Source organism: Salvia splendens, chromosome 17, assembly GCF_004379255.2.
Source record: "Salvia splendens isolate huo1 chromosome 17, SspV2, whole genome shotgun sequence".
NCBI lineage: Eukaryota > Viridiplantae > Streptophyta > Magnoliopsida > Lamiales > Lamiaceae > Salvia > Salvia splendens.
In genome coordinates this window covers 21,280,717-21,300,369 of record NC_056048.1, presented here as the reverse complement: position 1 = coordinate 21,300,369, position 19,653 = coordinate 21,280,717, and the positions used below count along the sequence as shown (strand labels likewise).

Below are 19,653 nucleotides of genomic sequence, written 5' to 3'. Positions count from 1 at the left end.
GTGCATAAAATATGTGTGCATTAAAATGTACACAACTTAAATTTATTAATTAAAAAAAATCAACATAGCTATCAAACTATGCCTAAGTATATATGTATACATGTTTGGTGATTATTTAATTAAATAAGTAGTAAAACTATAATCCTAGGGATTCACATAATCTATATATTTTGATTCTGATCAATCTAGTATATATTGCATATGAACTAAACATCCTCATTGGAAAGTAGTGTATGCACATGTCACACACATAAATATTGAGACAAGAAGAATGATTATTCTCACAATGGGAAATGGCTTACGCCATGCAATTATTTTTCCCATTTGTTTCCTGACTCAGATACCTTATTCTACGATCACTACGTGTAATCCATCATCTTTAATTTTGCTTCTAATAATAATAGATATCTTATTATTCCAAAATATGGATAACAAACACACCAAATATTCCATTAGATTCCACACATGATTCCTGCACTACAACACTATTCTCTTCACTCTATAAATAGCTTGTCTCCTTAACTCTCCATCTCCTAAGAAGAAGTAATTAACCACTACTCAACTCTTCTTCAAAACCATTTTTTGAGAGAGAATAACAAAATGAAGAGTGGTGGTAGTTTCTTCAACACCTGCAAACCCTATATTGCTATGATATCTCTTCAATTTGGATATGCAGGCATGAATATCATAACCAAAATATCACTCAATGGAGGGATGAGCCATTACGTTCTAGTCGTTTATCGACACGCCATCGCCACTGCTGTCATCGCTCCTTTCGCTTTCTTCTTCGAGAGGAAAGCACAGCCAAAGATAACATTCCCTGTCTTCATGCAAATTTTCATTCTTGGCCTTCTCGGGTAATTAATTAATTAACTAATTAACTCTCTCATTTCATTTCATGTACATGTAAGTGGAATAATTAATTTTGTTTTAATTTTTTTGTTAGGCCTGTGATTGATCAAAACTTCTACTATGCTGGTCTAAAGCTAACATCCCCAACATTTTCATGTGCGATGAGCAACATGCTACCCGCTATGACATTTGTAATGGCCATCATATTCAGGTGAGGGTTCGTCGATGCACACTTGAACTCAAATTAGTATTATAGTCTCCATTTTAGGCCTCATACTAATGAACCAGGGGTTGATTGACTTATATATTGCTAGCACATTTTGCAATTTTCACGTGACGAAATCACATTGTTAATTTATTGAAAATGGGAAAAATAGGATGGAGAAAGTGAATATAAAGAAGGTGATATACCAAGCGAAAGTGGTGGGAACGGTGATAACGGTGGCCGGGGCGATGCTGATGACCTTGTACAAAGGCCCACTAGTGGAAATGGCTTGGACGGCCCACCGCCACTCCACCAGCGGAAGCAGCGATGACACAAGCAAGGACAGCAGCGACCGCGACTGGTTCATCGGTTGCATCCTCCTAATAATTGCCACGTTGGCATGGGCCTCCCTCTTCATCCTGCAGAAAGCAGCACTGAAAACCTACTCCAACCACCAGCTCTCTCTCACCTCAATGGTCTGCGGCATGGGCACCCTTCAAGCCATCGCCGTCACCTTCGTCATGGAACACAACCCCTCGGCCTGGACCATCGGCTGGGACATGAACCTCCTTGCCGCTGCATACGCGGTCACTCTCTCTCTATCCACTTCTTTTTTTTTGTCAGGCGCGATTAAAGTCAAAACACCCCTTTAAATACAGGACGCAAAATAAAATAAAAAAAAAATAGGTCATTACCTAAATAAGGTCATTATAAGAAATTCAGATTTTAAGATGAACTAAATTGGAGTTTGAATGAGCAGGGAATAGTGACATCAAGCATATCGTACTACGTGCAAGGGGTGGTGATGAAGACGAAAGGCCCGGTTTTCGCCACGGCATTTAGCCCGCTCATGATGATCATAGTTGCGATTATGGGATCCTTTATCCTAGCGGAGAAGATCTATCTTGGAGGGTAAATTAATCTACCTAATTAATTACCATATTTGTATAACAATTGTATGTACTTAACAAAATGTATATACGTAACAGGATGATTGGATCAGCTATAATCGTGGTGGGGCTCTACTCGGTGCTGTGGGGGAAGTATAAGGAAGACCAAGAAAACAAACATAAACTCTTACTTGAAGAAATTCCAGAAGTCATCAAACCTAATAATAATAATAATAATAATAATAATAATTTTAATAATAATAATGGGATAGGAAACGTTGAGGAGGAAAAGGCAGCTGCAGTTGCAATTGATCTGCCCATATTTACTCCACCAATTAAACCAACTTGATTAACAAGTTTGACATGATCATCCTAAATTTATAGTAGTATATCTTTTTTTTTTATTTTTCTGAGGTTTTTTTTCCCACTTTTTGTTGTTGATTTCGGGTTTTAGATGAATCGATTTTGGTTGGATTATGGAAGCGATGTAAGGAACTAACTACTTTTTCATATATATATATTATGCAACTTAGAGTTGGCTCTTTTCAAATTTAATTTACTTAAACCACTCTAAGCATAACTAAGTTAATTATGATCAGATCGATCAATAATTGAGTATAATGTGACTCAAAAGACATTTTATACTATAATTCGCACTTGCATACAATAAGCTCAATAAACTGATGAACTTTTTATTCATCTTTTTATATAGTATAAATGATCTTTGTCATATTTGTAGTGTAGGCCTACCACTATACATTCACTAAACCCCACCACCTAGATCTCGATCTTGATCAAGATACTTTCTCAAACTTTATTCGGATCGAAAAGAATTTAGCAACATCATAGTAATCCTAACTATAAATAAAATAATTAAAAAAAGTAAGTTATATATTCTTAGTTTAGTGTTTAAATAAAATAAAAAATTAAAATCTTGATATGTTCCAAACACAGGAAAGTAAAATTGTTTGGAATAATATTCTCGAGATTCATTCTCATAGAAATCATTTTCCTTGCCAACTTTACTTTCCTGTCAACCAAACATGACCTAAGAGTGATCAACCACCTATTTACACAGTAAAGATACATTGGGGTGATCAATCGCCTAGACTACATGTGGCAAATTTATACTACTAGTATTTATTATACGTAATAAGAATAAATTAAGAAATCAATCTTGTTTTAACTATACTATGGATCAATTGATGATATTGTAAATGCATTTGTACACCGTTGTACTATGAATAGTGTAAAAGCATACTTTTGCGGAAGAACATGGATGTGGGTGTTGTGCTATTGTAAAAGAATAGAAAATTAAAAATAAATAAAGGTGGATCCGAACCTATATTCGTGCTGTTGCGAAAAAGCATGGAGGTGGATGCTCTTGGACGTGAATATGACAAAGATTAATACTACCACAATTTTTTATGATGAATAGTTTAATCATCGAGATCCACATGGAATATAAAATGTATTATCATATCGATAAAAAAAAACACAATGCCAGCTGCTTTGATTTGAACATAGTTCAGAATTCAGATCAAACTCATCGCCATCCACCTCGAGCTAGAAATCATGAAAAACTCAAAGGATGTCTGCATCTTCAAAATAAATTACAATCCTTAGCGATTTTTGGATTGCAGTTTATTTTGAATTAAATCCGTGAATGATCATGAAATGTGGTCTTATTGTATCTGAAGAATAGCAATCGAATGAGTGATTATTAAGTTGTAAATATTATTTTTTATATTTAAATTAATTTTTATATGTCGTAAAATTTACAATTTTATATCATCATTTTTTACAATTTTTAGTTGTTTTTAATTTACACACAATTTAAATTAATTTTAATTTATATATTACTGATTCAAAATATATAATTTATTTTTATTATGCAATTTTGTACTATTCCAATTTGATTATATAGTTTTCATCAATTCAATTTTCAAATTATAGCAATTTAAATAAATAAGGATGAAAAATAAAACGATGGGACAATAAATAATTAAAATTTGTATAATTTGTTGTTTGATGGTTGTTCGTGCTTGACTGCTTGTGGTAAGACCATATCCAATAGTATTGCAAAACTTAAAATGCAGTGAAGAAATACCTCAACAGTGCTGTAAAACCAATCTTATTAAAGAAAAAATGCCCATTTTTATGGTTACACTAAAACTAAAACCATACCAGAAACACAGATTTTGTTTTATTACATTTATGTTCAAATCAATTTATATTTATCAAAATAGAATAAAGAATGAAGAAAATTAAAATACCGAGACATAAAAACTAACAGGAAAAGCAGCATGGAGAAGAAGAAGATATGAATAATAACCTAATTTAATTCTATTAATATTTGGTTAGTTATTAATAGTGAGCTGGGCCATATTAGTTAAATCGAAAAAAAATTAAATTAATATTATTAGTTAAATTACACTAAACATACAGAGTTAAATTAATACATTTAAATTATATTTGAGAACCCTACACGTTCATAGTTTTAAATATTAAGGATTGTTTATTTAATTTAAAAATTGGCAGAATCATTAATCATTAATTGTCAAAAATAAATTTCACATGTAGTTATATTAATTAATAAATCTTATTATAGTAGGAGTACTATATAATTTAATTTAATTTATTGATAAAGTGTTATGAGATTAGTCTATAATTTAGATAAAATATATAGGTATGATTGAAAAGTATAAAAGTAGTAAGTAAGTGGAAAATATTCTTTTGGGTTTAAGTTTGGTGTAAATGGTCAGGGTAAAATCAATATTTAGTATGATATTTACGCTAAAATAAGTTTGAGTTTAGTGTAATGGTAGAAGAATCTCTAAGGTATATAATGTTGAGGTCCCATGTAAATACTACTCACTCCTTCCCAAAAAAGATGCCACATTGTAGGAATGTAGATGATTTTAGGAGGTTTTGTTTTATGTGTTAAGTGGAGAAAAAAAATATATGGGAACAATATTTATATTAATGTGAAAGAGATAATTTTATAAAAATTAAAATATGAATTTTTAATGAGACAAACTAAAAAATATTGTGACATTTTTTATAAAATGAAGGAAGTAGTTAATTAGCTTATGTTTGTTAATTTGCAAGTTACATCAAGATAGTGAAATACGAGCCGGCCAAAATCAATATGGTGCATAAGATAAAATTTTTGTTGTTTGATATTATTGGATAACCCATGAAATAACTCAATTGTTAACAAATATTACTCCATATTATCTTTAGGGCCAGTTTTATAGTGTGGATGGGATATAACATGGAAAGTAATTTGGGATAAAATTTTCGGGCTGAGAGCATCAGCAGTGGCGCGTAATTCCCAAAAACACCTCCTGCCACGTCATACGGACTTTCCACTGCACTGCCACGTCAGACGGACTTCCCATTGCACAGTGGCGGAATTCCCCTCGGAATTCCCAACGGAATTCCCACATTAAAAAAAATCACAAATTGACAAATTAAATAATTTACGGATTTAATCAATTTACGGAATTAAAAATTCGAAACGAATACGGAATAAAAATTTCATTAACTAGAAAAAAGAAAAGTACATTTCACCAAAATAAAAAAATACATCTCTTCAATTAAAAACTCCATCGACGACGACCCCTCAGCTGTCACACTTCTTCAATAATATCGTTCTGGAGGCGAACATGGGCTTGTTTATGGCGCATGTCGGCCAATGCACGGACTCGATCGACATCGTCATGGGATATCCCCATGCGTACATTGCTAGTGGCCACGCCGTGGCTTGGACCCGCAGCATCAGCATCATCATTGGCCCAATCAGTCAATGCCGGACCTTAATCTTCGACAATCATGTTGTGCATGATGTCGGCGATGCTTGTTTCTGGAGCACACCAAATGCCCGCTCCACATCCTTGCGCGCTGCCTCCTGACGTTGCGCAAAGTATATCTTCATTTCATCTGCTGGGCACCTGATCGTCTTCACAAAGACGGGCCACATCGGGTATATCCCATCCGCCAAATAATAGCCCATGTTGTGCTAGTTGCCGTTGGTGACGAAGTTGACGGCCGGACCGACGCCCATGCACTGGTCGTTGAAAAGGGGCGACGACTAGAGGACGTTGATGTCGTTGTTCGACCCGGCTACTCCAAAATAGGCATGCCAAATCCACAAATGATAGTCAACTACCGCCTCAAGGATTATCGTTGGATTCTTGGCCTTGAAACCAGTAGTGTACATCCCTTTCCAGGCAGGGGGGCAGTTCTTCCACTCCCAGTGCATACAATCTGCTGCCTAACATCCCCGGAAACCCGTGTTGATTCCCATGCATATCCAACAGAGCCTGACAATCTTCGGGGGTAGGCTTCCGAAGATACCTATCCCCGAATATCTCCCTAACGCCCTGACAAAAATACTTCAGGCACTCTCGGGCAGTCGTCTCGCCGATGTGGAGGTACTCGTCGAACATGTCGGCCGCGCCTCCGTATGCCAGCTGCCTGATTGAGGCAGTGCACTTCTGAATCGGCGTGTGGCCGGGTTTACCAGTCGCATCCTCCCGTACCCTGAAATACCTGTATTGACGCTCCAAAGCGCCCACGATATGCAGAAAGAGCGGACGATGCATCCTAAACCGTCGCCGGAATAGGTTCTCCCCAAACCGTGGCTCTCGGGGTACTATAGTGAGACAGTGGATGGGTCGATCCACCGCCGGCGCCGAGGCCGCTTGTTCATCCCTCTCCGGGCCTCCCTCACACGCGCGTGAATCAGCTGCATCATGTATTCATAATGCCCATCACCATCACCACCACTACCACTACCACTACCACTACCACTACCACTACCACTACCACTACCGGCCATTACGGATATGTAAAAGAAATTTAGAGAGAGAGAGAAACTTGTAAATACAAGTGGTGCGAATGAAATGAAGTTCAACGGGATGTATTTATAGGAACCGCAAAAAAAATTTAATGCAATAAATGAGAATTCCGCGCGGACGTCCGCATAGAATTCCCTGCGAAATTTCGCGGATACGCACAATGGTGGACGTCCGCTACGGAATTCCCGCACGCCGGTGGGAATTCTGCAGTGACGTCCGCCACTGCTGATGCTATGAAAGTAGGATTGTGTATGGATAAGAATTTTAGCATATTGTTTTGTAAAAAAATAGTTTTTTGAATTATTGTTTAAATGGGAGCTAAAGTGACATTATTACCCTTCTCTTCTATGCATCTTTTTTTAGTTGAAGAAATTGCAGTAGACGAGTTTGGCAAAATCCAGATCCAAAATTCGTCAAAAATTCCATAATCAATAGATTCATTCATAAATGAGAGAAAATCGAGTTTTAAAATCAAAACCAAGGGTCCTAGAATCGATTTGCAGGCTCAAATTTGCGCAACCGAGAATCCAGATGGAAGAATTGAACCTCTAAAATTGATTCTCAATCCATAATCACAAAAAAAAATGGAAAACAACAGCGGCCATGGAGCACGCCAGCTCGGATCTCACTCCGAGAATCGCCACGACAACAAATTAGCGGGTCGCCGCCACTACCGCCATGTCGCAAACGACGGCGGCCATAGCGTTGACGACGGCGAGGGAGACGAGAACTCGAGAGGGGCATACTACCACAGGGTCGCGGATGGCGGCAGTCATGGTGTGAACGACGACTGCCATGGAGTAGAGAGCAGGGGAGTACAGAGGGGAGGGGAAGAAATGAAATGGAGGTGGTAGAGATAATGAAACTAGGGGTAGGAGGGGAAACCCTGGCCCAACAGTAAATTTTCGTGGACTTCTTAACTACGTCCAACAGTAAAAACACTGCACTGTTCACTCGGGCTGGACGGGCTTCGGGCCTGGCTCTCCAGTTGTCCAACTTACAAAACATGAGAATAGCCTAGTTTAATTTTCTTTTCCCAGACATTCCACCCTAAAAAACACGCCCTTAATTTCTTATTCAAAAGAAATCCATAACTTGCAATAGGACGAACAGATATTCATCACTTGCTTGGACGAACAAATATTCATCAATTATTAGTACTACACGATTTATGCCTTTTGAGGACGTGGATGAGATTGCAACATTACAAAGATCTTAGAGTTCTTTCTATTTTTGTTCTAGTACACTAATGAAATTCCATTTTAATGAAGGATATTAGATGTATTCTAAATGGGGGAGTGACGCATAAGAGTTATGCGTCGTTTTAATTAAACGCATAACCCTTATGCGTCTTTCGCTAATAACGCACAAGGGTTATACGTCGTTTAAAGACGCATAACCCTTATGCGTCTTACTCTAATGACGCATAACCCTTATGCGTCTTTCAGTCAGATTTTAACACATAGAAGGCAGAAGCAGTGCACATAATACACTTTCATTTCCTCTCTCGATTTTCCGGCGATTTTTGGCCATTTCCGGCGATTTTCTCCATAAGATCCGGTAATTTATTCATCAATTTAGCTACATTCATCGTTATTCATGGTTATTTCGCTTTCATTTGTTAGTTTTACCCAATTTATAAAATTAGGGCTTGTAGGAAAAATGTCCATAATTGTTGTTGTTTTAAATGTTTTTGATGCAGAAATCATGCAAGTATTTGTGAGTTTGTATTGGGGTGGTAGAGTAGTTCAACTACCACATATGGGTATTGGTTATGAACCACCTCGTGCGAGGAGCTCCATCATATTAAATTCATGTGTTTCCTATTCTGAATTGGTAGCAATGATCTGTGAATTGGTACCCTAATTTGATTCCAAACTACATGTGAAGACTGCTATAACTATGTGGAGTTTGTGGAATGAAAAACAGTTTAAGGTCGTCGAGAGCAAATTAAGAAGGTGGCATGCTGTATGCAAATTTCCAGCAGGAACGACAGTAACAGGGGCAGGCATCATCAGCACCACCGACGCTGAAAAGACGAGGGAATGTAAATGGGAGGTTTCAGTTACACAAAGGTCGCATGACGATATGTGGGAAGTTAGGAAGTGGAAGGATCGACATACTTGTGTAGGCCATCGTGCTAACAGAGATCATGCTAACTTTTCTTCGGCAATAATTGCTCTGTTGATTCGACATCATGTGCGACAATGTGCCGATTTCAAGGTCTTCTCAATAATAGCTGACGTTCAAGACAGATTTGGTGTGTTAATCAGTTATTAGAAGGCATGGTATGCAAAGAAAAAGGCTATAGAGTTTATATACGGTGGATGGGATGAATCATTTAGGCAGTTGCCAAGCTACATGTTTGAACTCCAGTCACAGAATCTGGGCACAATTGTTGAGTGGAAGCACAACGAGGTGTTGAGTCAGAGGCGTACAATGGTGTTCAACTATGTTTTCTGGGCATTTGGGTCTGCAATACATGCGTTCCAGAAGGCCGCACCGGTGTTAACAGTGGACGGGACTCACCTCCGAGGAAGATTTAAAGGTAAGTTGCTTGTTGCTTGTTGCTTGTGGTTTTGATGCTAACAAGACATGCTTGCCTATTGCATATGCTGTGGTGGATGAAGAAACCAACGACAGTTGGTCTTGGTTTTTGGATCATGTCAGAACTCATGTGGTGAAATATGAGAATGAGGTGTGCATTATATCAGATAGGCATAAAGGAATCTTGAATGCAATGGAGTCTGAAATCATGTCAAGGGCCCCGCAGATACACCACAAATTTTGTTTGCTCCATGTGGGGGCAAATGTGTTGAAGAAGCAGAAGGGCCCCAATGTGAATGCCATTGTATGGAAGTTGGGGGTCAGTACTCAGGAACGTAAATTTGGCAGAAGACGTCGGGCACTATATGATGTCAACAGTGGTGCGGTTCGAATGCTCAATAGGATTACAAAAGAATGTTGGTCACTGAACTACGATGGTGGACTTAGGTGGGGGTGGCCACAACAAACATGTCAGAGTGCTACAACAACGTGTTGAGGGGTGTGAGAGAGTTGCCTATTAGAGCGTTGGTTGATTTGACATTTTGGAGGACGGTACAATGGTGGGTGCAGAAGAAGACAACAATAGTACACACTGAAGGTGAGTTAACCCCATGGGCGAGGGACAGACTTGCTAAGAATGACTCAAAGGGACGAAAACATTACATTACTGTCATTGACCGAGATACAGGGAAGTACCATGTCCGAACTCGAGGAAGAATAGAGAAAGGAGTGTCAAAGGCCAACATTGTTCAAATAGTCAAGTATTTGGATTTGAGTTGCAGTTGTGGTAAGTGGCAGATGTGCAGAATTCCTTGTTCGCATGCTTGTGCGGATGCTAGAGACAGAGGTCATGTTATGATTGGTGACTTTTACTCAAATGTCCGGCTTTATGTATCATCCTATCACAGTACTGAGGAATACGCTGGTAGCGGTTAAATTGTCTGCAAACGCGTCCAGCCTCGTATGCCTCGACAAATGACCAGCACACCAAATAAGTGTCGCACAAGAAGGATGCAGTCGAATCAATGCAGTAATCAGGCAGGATACAATCTGCATACGGTGTCCACAGAAACTACAAAAACATAATATAAAAATCACAATTAATTTCATACTATAGTAAATTCATTAACTAAGACAACAAAAATAAATTTCACCTGGCCGGGACGAATCAGTGATAATTGATCACGATAATGAGCTACTGAATGTCGGGGAGCATTTCTAATTTCAGTAACTCAGTGTCACCTAAACATAATATTAATGTCAAAAGTTACCAAAATAATACATAATTAAGTGAGTTAATGTAAAAAACATTACTTGGCTCCACACGGGGTATACGGCGTGTGCATAGGCGATATCAAGAAGGCTGGCCTCAATGTAGGCATTATTTCCAACGCCCACAGCTGCAAAAGAGCCATAGGTCCACCCACATCTCTTTTCTGTCTGCCTACAGAAGCCTCGCACAGATAATGATACAGAAATGCTAAAGCAACACTACCCCAACTGATATTAGCCACTTCTTCCGGATCGTCAAAGGCATTTAACCACATAAAGGGGACCTTGCACCCTGTGGTGTCCGGTATGATAAGCCCCCCTAACAAGATCAGAGCATGTATACGTGCTATTTGGATGTATGCATACTCATGCAGCCCATCACCCAAAGGTATCGTCGCTTGGTGGATAAGAGATGTCATCAACAAACCACCCTGCTTCGTTTCTGTTTCTGCGTCAGGTATTCATCCCAACACATCTCGACACTTGCTGGGCCAATCTTCATATCCAATAGGGTAGTCACGGCCAGTGAAAACACGACTGTCTACTCTCAAACCCCACAGGCTTTGCACATCCTGTAAGGTTACGGTAACTTCTCCAACTGGTAGGTGGAAACAGTGTGTCTCAGGCCTCCAGCGCTCGATCAAGGCAGTTATAAGCTCATTGTCCATCCTCATCGGCCTTCCACATTCAACCACGCCTCTGAAACCCCATACATCAAGCCAATACATCACATTTTCATGTACTGGCACTGCCCAAACCTTACTTTCCGTCCTACGAACTCTCAACACATTTTTTGTGCCATTTGCCAACAATGAGGTTGAAATGTGTTCGTTTTGATGAAATAGTAATGATGGATCCTCAGGTCCATAACATAACTGTTGTTCGGAACTTGCGGATGCCATCTACTTCAAAACATTCACCCAAGATTCATTTTTTTTCATAAAAACTCAACAATCTAACTAAATTGCAACTTCAATTGACAGCGGCAAGCTATATTCCAATTTGGAGACATAATCAAGATTCAAATTAGGCAACAAAAGGGGCACAATTACAAAAACTAAATAAATTACTTCTACCCATTTAATTATATGCATATGAAATACACAAATTTCTCTCAAAATCGACCAAAAATTCCATCAATTTCATCATAACCCCTAATTTCATCATAATCCCTAATTATAGGCAACAAAACAACAAAAATCGACCAAAAATCCATCAATTTCATCATAAACCCTAATTTGCTAAATTACGGAAAACCTGCACAAATTAAGCAATAAAGGATGTATTTAGCCAAATTGAAGAATAATTACCGGAATATGGTTGCAAAATGATGGAAATTCGCCGGAAATTGCTGGGATTCGTCGGAAATTGCTGGGAATCATCGCTTGGGTCGCGGCTTCTACTCTATGCTGCGAAGCCTTCTGCCTGTTTTAAAACCCGACGGAAGACGCACAAGGGTTATGCGTCGCTAGCTAAAGACGCATAAGTATTATGCGTCGCTAGGGAAAGACGCATAATGGTTATGCGTCACTAAATAAAGACGCATAATACTTATGCGTCACTAAACAAAGACGCATAATACTTATGCGTCACTAAATAACGACGCATGATGGTTATGCGTCTCTCTATTAACGACGCATAACCATAATGCGTCACTCCCTGAGTCGGAATACAACTAAACCTCTTCATTAAAATGGAATTCGATTAACATGCTTTACCGAAAAAAGAATTTTACCAAAGATCTTAACATTTTTTATTACTCCCTCTCTCCTCCCCATAAGAGTATATTTTATTTGTTTTAGTCCGTCCTACAAAAATATGTATTTTTTAATTTTGAAGACTCTTTTCTTTCTGTTGAGATAAAACTCATTCTCCACTAACAATATTTTTTCTTTCTATTTCTCTCTTAATTTACAAATTGTATATTAAAACACGTGTTCAACAAAAATGCATAGGACTGATGAAATAATAGATATATATATACTTACTCATCGAGATCCACATACGTTATCCTTTATATAAGTCACATTACCTTGTTTGATTGAATAATAGATATATATACTTACTCATCGAGATCCACATACGTTATCCTTTATATAAGTCACATTACCTTGTTTGATTCGAGTTCAAACTCATCTTAGCAACCTCCATCTACAAACCATTGAAAACTCAACTCATATCCACGTTGTCGAGGAGTCGGTGGCTTCAGAAATGAATACTCCCAAATACACAGAAACCACTGTAAGCTAACAATATGCTCCATTATAATGATAGCAAATAGTATAACTCATTTATCTTGAAACTATATGACTAAAAATGACCTGAAAGGTATATTTTTATTATATTTTATTTATTTATCGTTCCTAAAACTAAAAATATATAGTAGATTGAATAGATGTTGTAAATATCATTTCCCACCCTGTAATTAATTATTGGAATTAGTTGGAATCACGATTATGTAAAGCAGTTTCTGGGGGCCTTCAAGTTCATGCATCATATCTTTTACAATTATCAATTATGTTAGGAGTAATCAGTTTGTGGGTGCAGACAGCAAGCATGTCGGAATACAACCGAAGCAGGGAAGTAGAAGCATTTGATGCCACGAAGAGAGGCGTGAAGGGGCTTGTAGACACCGGGATCGCAAAGATTCCTCGTATTTTCGTCCACGAAGAATACATACAGGAAGACAAGACGGTCTGCGATCTAAGCGTTCCAGTAATTGACTTGGGGTCGTTGAGCAATAACCGCGGTGAAATCATCGATCAAGTTAGAGCGGCCTTTGAAGAATGGGGAGTTTTCAAGATCGTAAATCATGGCATCCCGAAAAGCTCGATGAGCAAAGCGATGGAGGCAGTGAAGGGGTTCCACGAGCAGGACACGGAGACGAAGAAGCAGTACTACTCGCGGGATTACTTGAAGAAGGTCGTCTACAACAGCAACTTCGATCTCTATACAAATGCCGTTACTAACTGGAGAGACAGCCTCTACTTGATCATGGCTCCCGACCCTCCCACACCGCAGGAGCTTCCTCAAATGTTCAGGTATAAGTTGGCATCACAAAACATATCAGTTATTTGACTTTCAATATCATTGAGTCATGAACTGGTACGTTATTGTGATGTCAGCTATTTAATATTAATGAATCAGCGAACTGATATGTGTTTAATGGTTTGGATTTTATGACTGAATAGTTGTATGTGCAGGGATCCTATGATGGAATTCTCGGAGCAAGCTAAGAATGTGGGGATCAGTGTGTTTGAGTTGTTGTCTGAGGCTCTTGGACTGAAGAAGAGTCACATGTTAGACATGGGGTGTGCCATGGGAGAGTTTCTTGCTTGCAATTATTATCCGGCTTGTCCTGAGCCCGACAAGACATTAGGCTTCGGGAGTCACACAGACAGTGGATTTCTGACTTTTCTGCTGCAGGACGAAATCGGGGGCCTGCAGGTCCTGCACAAGGATCAGTGGGTTGATGTGCCCCCTTCTCCCGGATCTCTTCTCGTGATCTCCGGTGATATGATGGAGGTAAGCAAGTTGGTTGGTTATTCTCCATCTGTCCCTTAAAAACAGATATTTTGAGAACGATGTGTATTTTAATGTGAAATTGATAAAGTATGTAAGAGAGAGAAAATTATTTAAAGTAGTGTTAGTGGATAGTAGGACCCACGTTATCAGGGAGTTAATGGGTTGGTGTTTGTTGCAGTTGATCACAAATGCTAGGTTTAAGAGCACCTACCACAGAGTAGTGGCGAAGAATTCGGGCCCCAGAATCTCGGTGGCGTTCGTGTTCAGGATGCATCTCGCAGGAAGCGGGAGTTCCCGGCTTTATGGGCCAATCAAGGAGCTCCTGTCTGAAAATAATCCACCCATTTATAGAGAAGCCAAGGGAGAAGATATCGTTGCGTGTCGATATGCAAAAGGAATAGAGAAGACTCCTTTACTGTGGTATTTCAAGCTCAATAAGCCATGATCAGTGAATGAATTGAAGAGATGATCAGCTCAATTATATTCATCATCACCATGTACTACTATTTGTGTGCTTATTTCTTTTCTAGTCTTTATCGAATAAAAAGATTTCCTTTCATGAATATTTGAATATTTCCTAAACTATGCGTTTGGATAAATAGTAATGAGAGAAAGAGAGCATAACATTAAACATAGAAGAGTTTTACAAAATGAATTTGAAAAGATCATTTAGAAACAACTTTTTTAATAGCGCCAATTTCACTCGCAAATAAAACTTACAAAAACAAAAGATGTGACTTTGCCGCACCCCTGCATTGTGGAATATTTATTTACTATTAGTAGTAATCCCTATTATTTATATTAATTTTTAATTAAATTTAATTGAGATGGATGGACAAATCATCAACAAATTTAAGCGTCGATTATATAAAACCCATATACTCCTTTACTTACAAATACATACACCACAATCTACTTTAGTCCCTTTCCACAAATAAAAGCAATATTCTTTTTTTTTCTAAATCTTGTGATATGCTCTTCTCGATTAAAATCGTTTTCACTCAAGTACATAATGACTTTTATTATCAATAAGTACAAATAAACATCTGCCAATACCTCATTTTGATTTGGATGTGGCGTGAATTTAATTGATCAAATTCTGCCATCAAAATGCTAATTGATGCCATTTATCAGATTGACAATGTGTGTAATTTTTGGACGAGGTTGGTAGTAGACTAAATGCTCCTTTAATAATCGGTACTTTATTTATTAATGTTATTTTCTTTATTTTTTACAAACAAAACTCGTTATTTAGATATTTATAGCGTAAGTGCCATTTTTGTAGTATGGTTTTAGGGTATTATTGGGATGGGACGAAAGATTAGTCCTCTAGCTATCTATGATAACTAAAAATTACTAAGAGGGGTCAAGTTGATGTATGATTAGAGAGGGGTTGGCAGCAGAAGCGCATACAAATAAATCAGATAAACAATTTCGATCTATTTAACAGATTATTTAGAAAAAATCTATTCGCGTAATTATCGCATGTATCATGCTCATAATTTGAAATAAAACATGCTGCAAGTATAATTGAAACCTAAAACATGCTTTTCTACGGAGTAGGAATTATACCTTGATGATTCTCCAAAGAATCGAAAATTGCTCGCTTCTTCTCCTCGTGAAGATGTTGAGTACTAGACCCAGGGACGGAACCAGAAATACAAATTAGCCGGTGCTGAAATTTAATAAAATTATAATAATATTTAAATATTTAACTAATAATAAAATTGAAAAAGTAATTTATAATATAGAGAAAGAAAGAGAGATACAATCAGTTTATTTAATTTGAGTCGTTGTTCTGTTCATTTTTTAAAAATTAAATAAAACAAAAAAAATGTGATATCAAATTTAAAAATTAATATTGTTTGAAATCTGATAACCAGCATGATGTAGGGAAATAAAATATTAAGTTAAATGAGGTATTGGATCAAAATACATTTATGAAAAGAGGTATTAGAATAAAAACTAATCTAAATTGTTGTAATTTTGTTATTTTCTCATTTAATTTGATTTTATGTATTTCAAATAAGTTATTTATATACATATAATATATATACTTCTTTTGTTTAAAGTATATCATATAATTTAGATGAACCCAATTAAATTTAATACAGAAATAATGTAATGGAGTTGTTTAATTACGTGTTATATTTATTTAAATAAAATAAATTATAGTCTATTTCAATTACCAAAGATGTTTAATAACTTTTTAAATAGTAATGGGTTATAAACTAAATCATTTAAATTGGGCTCTTTTGACCAAATTAATCAAAACCCATTAAAAAGCCCAATTGATCTAAACCTAATAAACACGTCGCCGTATCATCTTCTTCCTCCTTGCGAAATCTACTCCGGTCTGCAATTTATTTTCTTCTTGTTTCTTCTTTGGCGATACAATTTACTCATTCTTCTTCTCTCTTCTCAAAACACAAAAAAAATTAAGTCTTTCACGGATATTAAATTTCTCAATATAACACAGACGACATCTGAACGGGGGTAGTCATGGCTGGGTAATGAGTTCGGCACCGGCTAAGCCCCCGCTCGAGCGGTGGCTTGGCCAACGCTATCTCCGTCCCTGACTACACCACGTATCTTCTGATTGGTTCTCGAACTGTATTCCGATATCAGTGTGGGCTGATCTCACCGAGATACTAGGACTTGAATAAATAGGACAGAAAAATTGGATCTCACGGAGGAAAGCTGAAGGGAAAAATCGTCCTCTACAGTGTAGGAGAGAGGACGAAAATATTTATAAAAATAAGTATATTTTCTGTCTCATTTATTCTCATTTGGGTCTAGACAGAGATTTATGGAAGGTTTTGGATATGACCTCTCCCACAATTAGCTTTTTACTAAGGGCGTGTTCAACTTAGGCGAAATCATATATGCCCAAATCTAATCTGATCCTAATTGACCACTGTTCCACCATTGTTTTCGAAAAGTAATCGTGTGTTCAAGGTTACAGAAATGGCTGCGGATATAGGCGGTGGATTTTTGCATTTTTTATTTTAAAATTGCAAATTCCTATTCTACCCTCGTCACTGTCAATACCCGTCATGAAATCTGTTTTGGCGCAAACACAATTTCAACCCAAATTTTGGGGATAAATATCGGAAGCTGCTATTGTATGCATACTGAAGAATAAAAACAAAATCAATGCAATCGGGAAACCAGCACGGGAAAGGTATGAACGATTCTCACCGTTTGGTGCGCCGTCGGCCACCGACGATGTTCTATTAATTTTCGCATCAATTGCTGAATCTGTGGCGCCATTGCAGTAGATTTGCTTTCTTGTTTGCAATTTTGGGTTGACATTGCCGAGTTCCAGCTCTGTTTAATATATGATTGTTTGAAGTGAGTATTTAATCGACGAGCTTCTACTGCAGATCTGTCTCCGTTACCCGAAGGTCCGAATGTAGGTATCCCCAACTCTGGAAAACGTCCATGGGGTGGTAGCTCTAGCAGCAGGCGATTGCGATGGTATGTACAACCCTCTGTTTCAGTTAACGCTGTCCATGTTGTTACGATGCTTTTTGATGTCTTTACGACTGGGATGGTGGTGTTTTCTGTTCCAGTTGTGACTGCGACGCCAAGGAACAAGTTTCGCAAGGGGGATAGATCGAGATGAATGTGGACTCCGCGGGGGGAAGAAATACTTGCCGCGATATTGCTAGAGTTCACCGCAACAGGCTGGAAATCGAACAACGGTTTTAGGGCGGGGTACCAAAGTAAGATAGAGGACAGCTTCCGTGCCGAGTTCCCCAACACGGACTTGAAAGGAAACCCGCACATCAACTCCAAAATTGGGGCATGGAAGAAGAGTTATGGCCTTCTCCGATCCATACTGAGTCGAACTGGGGTAGGGTGGAACCATCACGGTGATCACACGTTTGATTGTAGTGATGAACAATGGGAACAGATTGTGAAGGTATTATGCTATCAACAATTGTCACTATCTATTTTAAATGCTACTTATCAATTGGTCAACAATGCAGGCAGACAAAGAGGCAAAATTTATGCGGAACAAATCGTGGCCATTGTGGGAGACGTGGAAGACTATATTTGGCAAGGATCATGCTTCAGGGGTGGCTGCTGAAGAGATAGGTGCAGCTGCGAGAAGTCTCCGTGCCCAGGTTTCTGGAGGCAGCCAGGTTAACGAAAACGACTACCACCCCTCCTTTGAAGATTTCATCCCTGAACCGTATACACCGGTGTCCAACAACAAGGAGTTGCGATGACAGCTCCGACAATAGTGGGAAACAGACGTCGACTACCAAAACGGGCGTTCCTCCGAAGAGGAAAAAGCCATCCCCTGATGCAGAGCTTATGGAGTTCCTAGGCAACCTCCATGAGAGAACTGATGCGCGGCTTGAGATGATTTCTAAACGCATTGGATATGAGTTCGACATGGGTCAAGCACGACAGGAAGTGTTTGATAAGCTCGGCACTGTTGAAGGCCTTACACTGCCCCAACGCTACCGTCTGTGCAATATTTTGGGTGACAAACCTCAACGGCTTGAAGTTTTCATTGGCATGCCAGCCAATGCTAGTCTTAGATATCTCCTATGCCTTATTGAGGACGAACATGCAAGGAAGGCTGACTAAAGCATAGCATAGTATGATTTAGTCAGCACTACTATCTTTTGCCAATGCATTTAACCTTATTTCCATGCTAGTGCATATATAACTTATCTTTTGACAACTAAATAACATGGTTTATGTAAACATCGTGAATTGATTCACTACGCATTTTGCTTTTGAAGTAATTACAGTTTCAGATATGGAGGCTTAGTCATTATTTCGTGCAATATTTCAAGCTAACTTCATATATTTTGCAGTCTCGTACAATGGGTACATGGCTAACCTATTTGTTTTATAGCTAATCGAATGAAGATGTTTACTTTAACCATACAAGAAAAAAACGAGTTCTTACATGCTTGTGGGGATACTTTCTTCAATATGGAATCGTCTGGATTAGGTTTATGCAAATGTACCCACCGCTTTTTCCATCATGTGATCATCAGTTTGTTGATATGTTCGAACCCAATCTTCCAGTTTCATTAATTGGCAACTTCACTGAGTGGAACTACTACAAGTGAAATGGAGATAAAGAAGATTCACAGAGCCAGACTATTACTAGTGATTTGGACATACAGCATGCCCCCGGAGTTTACATGCCTATGAACTGCAATGGATCTAGTTCATGCACGACATTATACAAAACCGTACAACCACTACAACGACATCAGTTTATACCCTATTTACCCAGTAACACCACCAAGTTGGCATTACCTACAAAATACATTTTCCAAAATAGCTTATAAGCACCAAACATAATAGGAATTAGTAACAAAAAAACAGCCCTACAAGAGTAACTATTATGGGCGTTTACATATATGGTGCCACCACTTCATGGGCGTTTACATATGTGGGGCCACCACTTCATCGGGAAGTTTGAGCCGCACGAACTTGCACGAGGGGACTTCGCAGTTGATGG

The 19,653-nt window shown here is 38.2% G+C and overlaps 2 protein-coding genes across 2 annotated transcripts; both read left to right on the top strand.

The window, feature by feature from the left end:
* Positions 1 to 522: 522 nt before the first annotated feature.
* Positions 523 to 2,497, top strand: LOC121773476 (WAT1-related protein At5g07050-like). The gene is made up of 5 exons (XM_042170341.1): positions 523 to 857; positions 947 to 1,063; positions 1,230 to 1,644; positions 1,818 to 1,969; positions 2,047 to 2,497. The coding sequence occupies exons 1-5, from the start codon at positions 601 to 603 to the stop codon at positions 2,294 to 2,296; spliced, it is 1,191 nt and encodes a 396-aa protein (XP_042026275.1). The 5' UTR covers positions 523 to 600; the 3' UTR covers positions 2,297 to 2,497.
* A 10,275-nt stretch (positions 2,498 to 12,772) lies between these two features.
* Positions 12,773 to 14,659, top strand: LOC121774135 (deacetoxyvindoline 4-hydroxylase-like). Its single transcript, XM_042171053.1, has 4 exons — positions 12,773 to 12,872; positions 13,179 to 13,672; positions 13,835 to 14,156; positions 14,335 to 14,659. The coding sequence occupies exons 1-4, from the start codon at positions 12,843 to 12,845 to the stop codon at positions 14,599 to 14,601; spliced, it is 1,113 nt and encodes a 370-aa protein (XP_042026987.1). The 5' UTR covers positions 12,773 to 12,842; the 3' UTR covers positions 14,602 to 14,659.
* Positions 14,660 to 19,653: the final 4,994 nt, after the last annotated feature.

Excerpts from the sequence above, each read along its gene's own strand:
- LOC121773476 (XM_042170341.1), top strand. The coding sequence starts at position 601 with ATGAAGAGTGGTGGTAGTTTCTTCAACACCTGCAAACCCTATATTGCT. Across the intron at positions 858-946 it reads TTCATTCTTGGCCTTCTCGG|GCCTGTGATTGATCAAAACT; the intron begins GTAATTAATTAA and ends TTTTTTTGTTAG. Across the intron at positions 1,645-1,817 it reads TCCTTGCCGCTGCATACGCG|GGAATAGTGACATCAAGCAT; the intron begins GTCACTCTCTCT and ends TTGAATGAGCAG.
- LOC121774135 (XM_042171053.1), top strand. The coding sequence starts at position 12,843 with ATGAATACTCCCAAATACACAGAAACCACT. Across the intron at positions 12,873-13,178 it reads CCAAATACACAGAAACCACT|ACAGCAAGCATGTCGGAATA; the intron begins GTAAGCTAACAA and ends TTGTGGGTGCAG. Across the intron at positions 13,673-13,834 it reads GAGCTTCCTCAAATGTTCAG|GGATCCTATGATGGAATTCT; the intron begins GTATAAGTTGGC and ends TTGTATGTGCAG.